At 42.3% G+C, this 12,965-nt stretch overlaps 1 protein-coding gene and 1 long non-coding RNA gene across 2 annotated transcripts in view; one reads left to right on the forward strand and one right to left on the reverse strand.

The window, feature by feature from the left end:
- The window catches only part of LOC134489402 (uncharacterized), a 279,530-nt gene that overhangs the window by 214,396 nt on the left and 52,169 nt on the right, over nucleotides 1–12,965 (forward strand). The window lies entirely within an intron of this gene.
- Nucleotides 561–9,623, reverse strand: LOC134489394 (bromodomain-containing protein 8-like). Its single transcript, XM_063292048.1, has 6 exons — nucleotides 9,160–9,623; nucleotides 7,908–8,393; nucleotides 5,855–5,997; nucleotides 4,564–4,653; nucleotides 3,893–3,961; nucleotides 561–945 (listed from the first exon to the last, which is right to left on the reverse strand). Exons 1-6 carry the CDS (start codon nucleotides 9,457–9,459, stop codon nucleotides 711–713), a joined length of 1,323 nt encoding a protein of 440 aa, XP_063148118.1. The 5' UTR covers nucleotides 9,460–9,623; the 3' UTR covers nucleotides 561–710.

Below are 12,965 nucleotides of genomic sequence, written 5' to 3' on the forward strand. Positions count from 1 at the left end.
GCCTACTGCTTATCTTCATTTCTTATCCCAAGTTTTAGTTAAGAATTCTGAGCCAGGAGACAGTAATGTTTCAGAAGCAAACAGTAAAAGAAACACAGTATCTTTATTATTGTCTAAGAAACCAATGAATTTGCAGATGTTAAATGAGTCTCCCCATGAACAGAATAGGACATACATTCTATCATGAAGAATCATGAAGAGTCTTAGGGAAAGGAAGTGAGGTGTCAGGCAGTGCTAAGCTAGTAAACAAACAAACAAACAAACAACTTTTTCCTTAGAGTAAGACTTCAGGAAACAGGCTTGATCTCTAACTTCTCAACATGCAGTAGGTTTTTTTCACTGCTTCGTCAGAACCTGCAGAAGAGAGAGGAAAGTAAAACTTCCACATTTCCAAGGAGTTACAGTGTCCCAGAACAGCTTCTACAGTAGCTCTGCTGCAGAAACATCATTTGTGTTCCTTGTGAAGGTAAGAGTTCCCACTGAGAATAAAAATCATACCCTAAAAACAGGCATACTTGTTTTAGAAAGAGTTAAGGAAGGAAAAGGCTCCTGGTGTTGAGATAATGCCATTTATATTTGGGAGACACAAGCAGGGGAACTATTGCTAAGGGGAAGAAAATGATTGGGATAAAACCACCCTTTGCTTTTCAGCCATGAGACCCTAATCAAGGAATAAGGAGTGAGATTTCTCCTGCTCAGAGATGAGTATCTTACCTTCTCACAAATCCTCGCATTTCTTCTGAGCACAGGAGTGCCTCACCCAGCATTTGGAGTTGCTCCAGCACCTCCTGCTGCATCTCCACAGCAATGCGATGGATGTGGTGGTTGGCATTATTGTACATGATGGCGTTCTGAAACATCAGCATGAGGTCGCGTTGGAATTGGACCATGTGCTGGATCCGGCCTTTAGACAGGTTTCTCTTTATGGAGGAAAGATCCACTGGTCTTCAGAAAGGCAGGAAAAAGCAAGAGTTCAGCTTTATATAGCAACTTACAGAGCTGCAAAATAAAAAGGCTGCTTCCCAGAACTTTTTCCATTATCAACATGCCAAAACTAGTGAGAAATCAAAATAAAATTAGGCTAATAAAAGCAATTAGATATGTAACTGTCATTTGCGTTACAGGATACCTGTAACCCAGAACACTTTAGACTAGGTTTTCAATGAGCACTCAACCTCTAATGGTAAAGTAACTGCAATTCTAAATACATTCCCTTACGAGTATGCCGCATTGATATTTACGGAATGTACAGTACTTTCAAGTATGCGTAGGATCAGTTTACAATTATATTGTATCTCAGAGAAATAGTTATACTGAAGCAAAAACAAAAACAAATGTTATGGCACCTTCAAGGCTATATCTGTCACACTTTGGGGATAAGCAACACTGTATGAAACATAGAAAAGGAGTAAACACTACTAAGCAAAAGAAATTGAAGACTTGACTTAAAAAATAGCAAATATTTGAAAACTAATAATTTTTTTATAGCATAAGCTTTTGTGGATTACAATCCTTTCATCAGCTTCATGAGGTGCCATTTTGAAAAAGGAATGTGTGGCAAGAAGGAAATTTAAGACATGCAAACACCTTACTTGCGAATTACTTGCAAATACTGTAGTGGAAATTCAGGAAACAGTAGCTGTGCTGTGAAACCTCTTTCAGTATTGAGCTGAGTGACACATGTACAGTAATGGAAGCTGGGAGAACTGTAATTTAGTGACCCAATTAGCTCTCTTGATTGAAATATCCACTTTTTCATGGGAAGAAGTTCCATTATTTTTTCAGAGAACACAACAAACACTGATGGATGGCATCTTACACTGGACTTCAGTCTGTTGTCCTACTTTGCTTTTCTTTAAAGTAACTGTCTCTCCTACCCATCTCCAGAGCTTTGATTCATGCCTATTGTTCTCAGGGAGACAGGCTTAACCATGTCCCAGTATTTCCTGGATAAAAGTCACCGCTCCCTCCCTTTCAAAACTGCTGTTATCTACATGTGTATGTGTGTAGAGGGGGGAAGAGAGATAAAACACCGGAACCAATCAATGGTTAATAGCAGATGCAATGAAAAAGCTATTCAAGCCAGAAAAGGCTGCCCAGCTTTGCAGTACCAATCCATATCCTACCTTCCAAATAGTTGGAGAGAAAAAAGTATAAGGACACAAACCATGGATCATATTTAGTTTGGCATTTGGTCACAACTGCCATGGCTGCAGAGAAGCTACCACACAATGATTGTCCCATATCTCTGCTACTGTATGCACCCTCACTTATCACATGATATTGACAGCAAATTAGTAGTAAAGTGCTCCTATGTCCTAATAATTTTACTTCTTCTCTCCTACTTAAAACCCAGATTTTCTTCCCCTCTTGCATTTCTGCTACAGCTTAAATTTTTGTCCCAGTGAGATAAACCTACGTTGCAGGCATTTTCCTTTTATATTTGTCAGGCTACTTGCCATGCTTCCACCGCTGTTTCACAGTTCAGGGGGGAAGACCTCAAATGCAGCTACACTATCCGAATTTACTGGGATTACGCATTTCATAGGTTTGCCAGAATAGTGCACTGGGGAGCTCAAACTATTTTGGGGTTAGAAGGATTGTGGGGGGTAAGAAACTCAGTGGTTGGCATTGGTTGGTCTCAGAGCTCACCTACTGGCTTACTCAGACTGAACAATGACTGGCTGAAGGTTCTCCCTGTACTTTTACTATAGGTAGTCCTTGACTTACGACCACTCATTCAGCGACTGTTCAAAGTTACAATGGTGTTGAACGAAGGGACTTAGGACCAGCCCCCGAAGTTACAGCCATTGCAGCACATCGTGGTCACGATTGCAATCTGGGTGTTTGGTAACCTGTTCACATTTACAACCAGTTGCCAAGCACCCCGCAATCACATGATTGCCATTTGTTACCTTCCCTGCCGGCTTCCCCAGAAAGTGAATGGGGAAGCTGGCAGGGAAGGTCACAAGTCACTGGGGTAAGTCTCCCCCACCCACACACCCTCCCCAGCCCCTCTGCGCTCGCACCGAGCAGGCTACTCACCCCCCCATGCACTCTTCCTGACCTGTGCTGCACCCCTGCTTACCCTCCCTGACCTGCATAGCACCTCTTGCACATCCCTGCACCCCCTTCCCAAACTGTACCCTGAGCACCCCCGACCCACATGGCACCCCTCACGCACCCCCCACACCCCCTTCCCGACCCACACTGCACTCCATGCACCCTTCCTGACCTGCGTGGTGCCTCTCACACACCATCCCCACGCACTCTCTCACACCCTCCCCCACCTGGCAGCAGCCACTCACCTACCTGCCAGCCTGGGACTTGCAACTTCCTGCTGGCTTCCCCACCGACTGGTTGTGGGAAGCCGGCAGGAAGTTGCCTTGCCTAATGACTGTGGGTTCAGCTAATGACGGCAACTGGGACTGCAGTGATTGCTGTCACTAAGTGATGTGATTACGCTTCATGACCGCATTGCTTAGGATGGAAATTCCGGTCCCAGTTGTTGTAAGTCAAGGACTATCTGTAAGCTAAACGCACTAGGGAGTTATGGATAGGGAGGCCAAAGCAGGGGAAAGGTGGCTTAAGTTTAAACTGTATTAGGAATTATTTGGAAATGGAATGGATGGTGGAGTGGCAGAGCTCCAGAACTTCTGGACACCCATCTAATCTGGATTGTAAAGAGTAGTACAGGAGGAACAATTTATTGCAATGGCAAAACAGAAATCAAGGGAATTCTCTAATTTAGGATTACAAAATACATTGCGGAGAAAAAACTCTTTCCTGATTTCTAAAGGGGAACAGTTCTCATAAGCACTGGACAGAGACAGAGGAGGAAAAGCTAATGAAAATCACGTCCCCTACCAGCTCTCCCCTCTTCCTCACTGACCTTTTGACCACATCTTTGTAACCAGGAGCCTGCTTCTCTGAAACGGGCTTCAGGAAGGGGCCGCTGTATCTAGGGGAGGAAGACAACAAGTGGGCTAGCAAGCATATCCCATCCTTTCCTGTGTGGTTGGGACTGCCGTGATTAAAAGCTGGAAGGATGAAAGTCAACTCCTCCAATCAGCTCAGAATCATGATACTACAACAGCAGAGTAATATTTCAAATGTTGGTGGTGTTAACTGTATTTTTATATCACTTCGTATACAAAAGCATTTGAACGTAGCTTATAGAATATAAAACACACAGAACAAAAGCAGATTCCCCCCCAAAGCATTTCTCCAAACATTCGTTGAAAGACGGCCTAAATTAAGATGGAAACCTTCAATGGGCATTTAAGTGTTAAGTATGGACCTCACAGATTTCAAGAGGGACAGATTCTCCCAATTTCAGAGCATGCAATGGGACTTCCTCTCATGGTATAAGTGATCAGTCAGCTCTCTGAGGTGAAGACAGCCCATCAGCCCACAACACATAATATGCAAAAACTTCAAATCTGGTTCAATAGCTGACTGGCAGCCAGTTTTGGGCATGATGATCAGTACAGACTTTCTTGCAGATTTCTATTCTAGAAGACACTTTAGTCCTCTTCTCCTCCCTAAATGTCAGTAGCTTACCTATGGCCAGCAACCATCTTCCAGATAGACAACAGAGTTTTCTTGAAGAGCAAATGTTGTTGAAGTGGATCATCTTGGCTCAAGTGCATCCTGGATGGAGAAGAAATCAAAAATATTCATTTGTATTAGTGAACGGGAAAGGAGGAAGGTAGGAAGGATAGATGATGGCAAATGGCAGGTCCCTTCAATTAAAAAATGTCATCTTATGGGACCTCGGAAGCCTCTTCTGTCACAGCTCCTACCTTCTGCAACCCCATATCCCCCTGAGATCAGATTGGTGCCAACCCTCTGTCCTTTGGTAAAACATTGAAGCCCTGGGTGTGCTCCAGGGCCTGAAGGACGGAAGGCGAGATGGCCCACTGACAGGTCTTTGTCAGTTGTTTTGCTTGGCCGTTGTGGGTTTTTTTATCCTTTGCTAATATCACTTTTTCTATTGTTTTAATGTGTCTGGGCAGCTGAGTCGCATTTGCAAGATGGGTAGCCATATAAATTGATTTAATAAATAAATAATAAGGTGAATAAATAAACAGCACTTTTTAAAAAAATCATATGAAATGTGTTATTGAGCTACCAAAGCTAGTATTAGTTATTCCTTCACTGAAGAGAGTTGTACAACTCAACCAACCCACACAATTGTTCTGATTCAAAGCTATTGTTTAATCATAAATTAAAATCTTCTCAAAAATCTGAGAGGCAAAAATTTCCCCACTGAAAATTCGGAAATTTTGTGCACGTTGCCACTCCTTAAACATAGAACATTCATAGAACATTCATTCATTCATTCATTCATTCATTCATTCATTCATTCATTTATTAATTATTCTAATTTAATTACCGCCCATCTCCCCCAAAAGAATATATAGAACATTCATTCTTGCTGGAAATGTATGGGATGCATCTTTTATTTCATTCAGTCTTTAGCAGTCATAAAACAGGATGCATCAGTCATTTATGCTTCCTCCCCCTGCACTTTGCTTATACTAATACTTGTTGGAAGCCACTTATTCTGTCTCCAGAAAATCAAAGTCATTTTCTAGTAGCACTCTTCACTTCTGATTCTTGGTACCCTTTTCTCCCTCCTTTGTTGGCCAGGACATTTATAAAGTGGCCTCAGTCCCCCTCTCTAGAGAGTTTTAGGTGGCAATATCCACTTATCTAGGAGGATTGTCCTACTGAACTCAATGGGAATTATTTCTAAATAGACCTGTATAGTGTTGTGCCATTAACTTAAAAGCAGCAGGCATAAAGCAGAGAGATAATTCCATTCAGACTCCATGTTAGCATTACTTACAAAGGCAAGGAGGCTGTACTTGTGGAAGGAGAGCTTATTGGGGGTGTTCCACAAGGACAGGAGTCATCATTGCTATAACTCAAATGGAAATCACTGTCTTTCCAGTCCTCAGCTTGATCTTCAGGGTTTTCCACAGCCACCTCCTGATGAACACATAACAGGAATGAAACACTTGGCAAAACAGCAGTAGGAATTCTGAACCAAGTTCATACATGCTCACAATGAAAGATACAAGGCTACCGACTGGAGGAAGTATCTTTACCCCATGAAGTCCAGCCATGAAGCTCCAGTGTGGAAAATGCTGCTCTGTGGGAGGAGTAGTGCCAAACACCTTGAAGGAGTTGGTAATGTGCCCACCCCTCAAAAAAAATAACCTTTATGAATTTCTTAGATTTTAAGAACTACCATCCATTGGCTAATATATCCTTTTTAGTGAAGCTATTTGAGAGGGTGAAGATTGTAAAGCTGCAGGCACTCTTGAAAGAAATGTATTCCTCTGTTTCTTTCACTCTGGGTTCAGTCCTAGATGATGGAGTTGAATGAGCCTTGTTTACCCTGATTGATGAGTAAGACAAACAGGGGGAATGCAGCTTCATTTATTCTTCTTAGCCTTTTGTGGCTTTTGGTACTGTTGACCACAATATCCTTATGGACTATCTGTGTGACGTTCAGAGCACCATATTGTGGTGCTTCTTTTCGTTCTTAGAGACATGTTCAGAAGAAAACATAGCATGACCATAACATGAATTTTGTTCACATGACCGCAGGAGTGCTGCAATGGCCGGAACTTCGAGGACTGGTCATAAGTCCCTTCCTTCAGCACCGTCGTAACTTTGAACGGTCGCTGAATGAATTGTTGTAACTCGAGGACTACCTGTATTATAAAGATAATATCATTGAAAGATCTTTATGTCATTTCAACAACTTACCTTGGGAGATTTTTGAATATATTTGAGCACACATGGCAATCTTTAAGTCAATGTAAATGTCCCTGTTGTGATTGGGTAATGGGTTCATGTGTCGCTACCCAAAGAAAAAACACTTCTACCCAATTTTGGGTAATTTACCCAAGTTTGGGAAGCACTGTTTGATAGGAATAATTTGGCCACAGTGACCCATTCATTGGTAACCTCAAGATTATTGCAATGTGCTGTATGTAGGATTGCCCTTAAATTGGCCCAGAATCTGCAACTAATCCCAGCAAGGTAATTTGTAATGACATACAAAACTCTGTGTGTTTTAGGGTCTAGACATTTAACCAAGTACCTTCTCATATTTGCTTGACCATCAGCTAAATTATATTTAGGATGCCCTCTGGAAGGCACCATCTCTATGCAGCAGCCCAAAGCAGTCATTTCCAGCACAAACAGCTTGGCTGGGGAATTCTTTTCCTGTTCAGACATTGTTGGTGCTGAGACTCTTAGATTTTCAGCTTTAATACTTTTGGAGTCCCTTATGCTTAGGACATCCCTATTCATTCATGTATTAGTGGTACTACTGTCCTATGGTTTAGAGCTTTTCACATTATTTTTTTTTAAAAATAGAGTTTGCTGTTATGTTAAATTGTTCATGATTGGTTGATTACCTTTAATAATGAAAAAGCAACTAGTAATTTTATAAATAAATAGTAATAAATACACCCAGCTAAGTTACGAAGACTTTTGCTCTCACTTTCTTTTGTCCCACTACTAACACACTATTTCCACTTTCCTTTGGTTGTTGTCAGGCTGCATTTCTCTAGATTGGCCTTTTCAAAAGAATACAATCTCTCCCTTCAGCTGGTGAAATGAAAGGACTTCTTAATGGGGTTTTCTTGTACAGTTGGCATGCCTCAGTGTGGAACTTTCAAGGGGTTCAAAAAACCCTTTTACTTCCCACAAAATGTAGTTAAGGAGGGCAAGATGGAGCAGTGAAGCAATGCCTTCTGACTGACACCTTAGGAGCTGGACATCTAGCAGTCCCCAAATGCAAAAGATAGGATTCTCCTGTGATCATCCTAACTTAGTAATCTATCTAGTTAAAAAGCAGTGTTCTGAGCAAGGCCATAGCTCACCATTATACTCGGCGATCTCTCTTTCTTCAGTATTTTCCATTCACATGGAGTCTGCTTCATAAGTTCTAAAGACGACGAAGCCTCATCTACATCCGTTTCTGCTGTACTGGCCATCAGGTAGTGCAGGACCTTCTTTCCTGAATCCTCATCGAACTGGCTATCCCGAAACTGAGAGCATCCAGGTTCCTCGCACAGATCAGGAAGTCCTTCCTCTGCTTCCCAGTTCATGACTGGAAGCCCTTCCAAGACCTGCAGTGCCCAATTTCCCCTTCTCTGGGAAGCAGATCTCTCCCTAGCTTGCTTTTTAAAAATCTGTAAATGACTTTCCTGCCCCAGTTCTTCCTCTTTGTGGACAAGCGATCCCTCTGTGTCTCCTTTGTGAGCCACGGCAACCCTTCCATTCTGCTCTCCAACGCCAGAGAAAACCTGAGGGCCCTGTGCCAAGTATGGGCTGCCAACACAAACGGGCTCCATCAAATACGTCACCTGGAACAGAGGGTGAGAAGTTAACAGTGGAGGATTGTTGTTAAAACCACTCTCAGCAAAGCACACCTGAGGGTTTTTTTTCTTTCAGGCATTATGTTCTTTGCTCTTAATGAGCATGCTTTGCAGTGACACTGAGACCACATCCCTAACGTGGCAATTCCCCTCCCCCAACCCTCCAGGATTTGTACAGCGGATATGTGCTGGCTAGAAACTAAGAGTTGTTGTTAGTCATATATAGAGTACATTAAGCTGAGGATGGCTGCCCTGGAATAATATATATTCTTAGAGGTTAGCAATCTTTTCAGGCCTCCAGAGAGCATCACCACACATTATTTAGTGTGATGGTCCAGGTGCCAAAAAAGGACAAGACATTAAATTGTCATAAAAGATTGCATGAGACTGGAAAAAAATCCCAAAGAGATTTCAGCAATTTTTATTTTATTTTGGGAGAGGTAAAAGTACCTTTGGGGATCCATTGGAAGTCATTTTGCTAACCCCTGATAAATACAGAGAAAAAGTATAAGGCTTCAATAATACTAGATCTCTATCAGAATTAGGCCCCCTATAAGCAGATAACACACACCATTACTCAGCTTTATTTTTGAAATAGCAGAAATTATTAACTTTTGCCCATCCTGACTTCTGCCCACACTGAAATTTGCCTCTGTAGGCAGACTATCCATTTTACGGAGCTCCCTAATCTCAGCTACTGAGCAAACTACCATCATCTCCCAGCACCTGAAGTCATACCTACTAGCTGCTATACCTCAGACAGAAACCTCAAGAGGGCCTCCTGCTTGCATTTCCCACTCTCATCTTGCTCTCCTTTGTTAGTACATTCCCATGCCATGGAGTCGCTAGTTTCCAGCTGGCTGGTCTCCTCTTGGCTGCTGCTCTCTTCTAACTCCTCCTGAGCATCTTCTTCAGTTTCCTGCCAGCTGTTCAGTTCCAGATCAAGGTCTAAGCTAGAGTCTGGAGAGCTGCAGAGAGATTTGCAGCAGCTGCTCTTCTCAGACTCAGTGAAGAATTCTTCTTTGGATTCCAGCCAGGTCCACACATGACCCATCTAAAAAGGTAGAGAGGGAAAGGTTTGCGACTTATGCACTTGCTTCTTTTCCTTTGGGACATAATAAAGGTGATAGAAAGCCTAGGAGGAGACAGAGTAATATGTGAGTCAAGTCTGTGAAGTACATGATCTCTCCTGCTAAATCTCACAAGAAGAAATAATGTCAAAAAGTATTCCAGCCTTCTAATAAACTACATATTCCATTCCCCCGAGCCTTTCTGCAAATGCTTGATTTAGCCTTTCCAACTGCGAATTCTAGGAACTGTAGTCCCAACACATTTGGAAGACTTCAGGTTGAGAAAGGCTGCACTGGATCCAACAGTACTGGACAATGGTTGTCAATCTCCAATCTTCCCTTTTCAGGGAAAGTTGTTGAGATGATGGTAGGTCCAAAGGGCTCTGTGGGAAGCAGATTATCTGGACCCCTTTCATTCAGGTTTCAAGTCAAGTTGTAGCACTGAGACATTAGTTGCCCTTATTGACCACCTCTGGAGGACTCAGGATGGGGGTGGCACATCCATCCTGCCCTCCTTGATTTTTCAGTGGCCTTCAATACCATTGACCATGGTATCCTTCTGGATCAGCTTGGGGGTTTGTGGAGGGTAAAGTTTTACAATGGATCTCCTCCTTCCTCCAAAGCTAGTTCCAGTTATTGGTGATGGGAGGTCTGCCCGATTTGTGGGGTGCTTCAGGGCTTGACTCTCTCCCCACTCATATTTAACATTTACATGAAGCTGCTGAATGAAGTTATTCATTGGGATGGGATTAAGTATCATCAGTACACTGATCATCACTGTATGTTTACATACCTTGCCCTCCAAGTCAAGGTTCTTCCCCAATACTTGGAAGCTGTGGGGTCCTGGATGGGGAGGAACAGGCTCTGACTCAACCTTAGCGAGAGTGAGGGGTTGTGGGTTTTAAGGTCTCCCCAGTCTAGAGCTGTTCTGACTCTAGATTGGGTAGCACTCCCCCAGACAAAACTGATGCACAAGTTGGGGGCCCTTTTGGACTTATGGCTCCTGTTTGAGAAGCAGGTGGCAGCCATGGTCAGGAGGGCCTTGGAACAAATCCATTTGGTACATCAATAGTGCCCATTCTTGGATTGGGAGGCTCTTCTCACAGCCATTCACCAGTTGGACTACTGTAATGTACTCTACATGAAGAGCATTCAGAAGCAGCATTAGCTTCAAGATGCAATTCAAGATGCACTAATAAAGCTCTGTACGGCACAGGGCTGAGACCACTTGTTTCCACTCATCCCACCAGATCTGGCAAATGGGCAGATCTGGCAAAGTGGGTCCCTGGAGGGTCATGTTGGACCCAGGAAGTTTGTCTTCTCTGTTGCAGTGTGTGCCCTTTGAAAAAGTCTTCCCGAGATTCAGATGGCCCCAACCCCACTAGCTTTCCAGAAGACACTGAAGACCTGGCTCTTCCCCTAGGCATAGGGGCCAGCATGTTCGTTGAGCCTGGAATGTATATTTCATGATGACAGAATTTTGTCTGTATATCTCATAATGGGAGAATTTTGTTTGTAGCTTCAACTGTATGGTATTGCATACTTTGTATTCTATTTTCTTCTATATTTTCTTTATTGCTAGTTGCCCAGAGCCACTAAGCTGAGACAGGTGGCCTTATGAGTTCTTTAAATACATATAGACATACATTCCCACACAGGCACTATTCAAATGCAACAATATACATTATATGGCAGTCATTTCAAGCCAAGAACCAGAATACTTCAGTAGGAAGGCTGAAGCCTGGAAGAAAGTCACTAGATTTGTTAACAGTCAGGACTGAGGCCAATGCAACTCAAAGAAAAAGAGTTCTGCTTCTTAGTTAAGGCAAAATGAATCAATGGGTGAATTTCCTAGCAATGACAATTTACTGACAGGCTCTTTTCATGAAAGAACCTTGTGGCTATTGTCTTATGACACTCAGATGTAATGTTCTACATAGGCTCCACCAGTGTTCTTGGAAAATAAAAATGGTGGCTGGCTGCAGTTCAACGCTTTATTTGTAAATGTCCCCACTGTACTCACCCAGAAAAGAAAAGGACAAAAGGTAAGCTGGGATAATAGAAAACCCTAGGTCCTAACAAGGACGGCAGGGGAACAGTTTGCTAGTTTGCCTCCAGGTAAATGGATGTCTTGTAATTAACTACATCCACCATGACAGGTATTTTCTGAGTATTTTCAGCTATTTTCTTTGAAGGCCCATGCTATGCTCTCAAAATGTCAAATATACCCAATGGCCCCAAAAGAACGGGGTCCTTGGTGTAAGTGCAGGCCACTTGTTCAGTAAGATGCAAGAACGGACAAAATAAAAGCATGTATTTGCATTCATTGATTACAGAAATATCTTCTATTCTGTTGATCATGTCAAACTGGGAATCCCAAAACATCCCATTGTCCTCATGCACAACCTATACATAAGATAGGAACTAACAATCTATATGGAACACAGCAAAGCAAACTGGATCCAGGTCAGCAAAGGAGTAAGACAAGGCTCTGTACCCTTTCCTTATTTATTGAACCCATATACTGAATGTATTATTGAGGGAGGCTGCAGCATGGTTTTAAAGTTGGAAGAAGAAATGTCAGTAACCAGCACTATGCTGATGACACTATAGTGGAAAATGTAAATGATTTGTAAACTCTAATAATGAAGGTCAAGGAGCACAGTGAAAAAAAATGGGACTAAAATTAAATATAAAGATGACCAAACTAACGAAGAGAGATACAATCAGCATTAGAACTGACAATGAAGACACTGAAGTGGCAGATAGTTTCACCTAGTATTTTAGGATCAACTATCTATAGTAAGGGAATCAGCAATCAAGAAATATGCTGCAGACTAGTACTTGGTAGGATAGCAATGAAGGCCTTGGAAAAGATGCTGTGATGTTCCTATATCTACAATATCAGAATCATGCAGGCAATGGCTTCCCCAGTGGTACCCTATGGAAGCAAAACTTGGGACTTTAAGGATAGGAAATGTATTGACATGTTTGGTATTGGAGAAAACTCCTGAGAATATCAAGGATAGTCAAGAAAACAAATGGATCATAGAACAAATCAATCCACAGTTCTCACTTGACGCACAAGTGAGACCAGGCTCAAATTACTGTATTTTGGACACATTATACAAAAATTCTAATCTCTGGAAAATTCTATAATCCTGGAAAAGGTGGAAGGAAAGAGATGATGACCAGGAGCAAGGTGGATAGACCTGATTGTAGCAAGGATGGGTGCGCTGGGAGACCTGAAGGGCCAGGATGGAGGCAGATCATCATACAAGTCCATTTATACAGTTGCTAAGAATCAACACTGACTTGATGCACATAATCAATCAGTTTGCACCCAACAAGTTACTGTATAATAAAGGAAGGCAAAAATATTGAATATACATTCAGTAGATACCCAAATCCAGGGATACGTGCAGTAAGTCAAAGCCAGACTGTGTGCATTTCCAGCTTGATGTAACCGTGCAGGTGATGAGAATATCTT

This window comes from Candoia aspera, chromosome 2, assembly GCF_035149785.1.
Source record: "Candoia aspera isolate rCanAsp1 chromosome 2, rCanAsp1.hap2, whole genome shotgun sequence".
Lineage (NCBI taxonomy): Eukaryota > Metazoa > Chordata > Lepidosauria > Squamata > Boidae > Candoia > Candoia aspera.

Excerpts from the sequence above, each read along its gene's own strand:
- LOC134489394 (XM_063292048.1), bottom strand. The coding sequence starts at position 9,459 with ATGGGTCATGTGTGGACCTGGCTGGAATCCAAAGAAGAATTCTTCACT. Across the intron at positions 8,394-9,159 it reads TCTTGAGGTTTCTGTCTGAG|GTGACGTATTTGATGGAGCC; the intron begins GTATAGCAGCTA and ends CCTCTGTTCCAG. Across the intron at positions 4,654-5,854 it reads AGTACAGCCTCCTTGCCTTT|GATGCACTTGAGCCAAGATG; the intron begins GTAAGTAATGCT and ends TTCTCCATCCAG.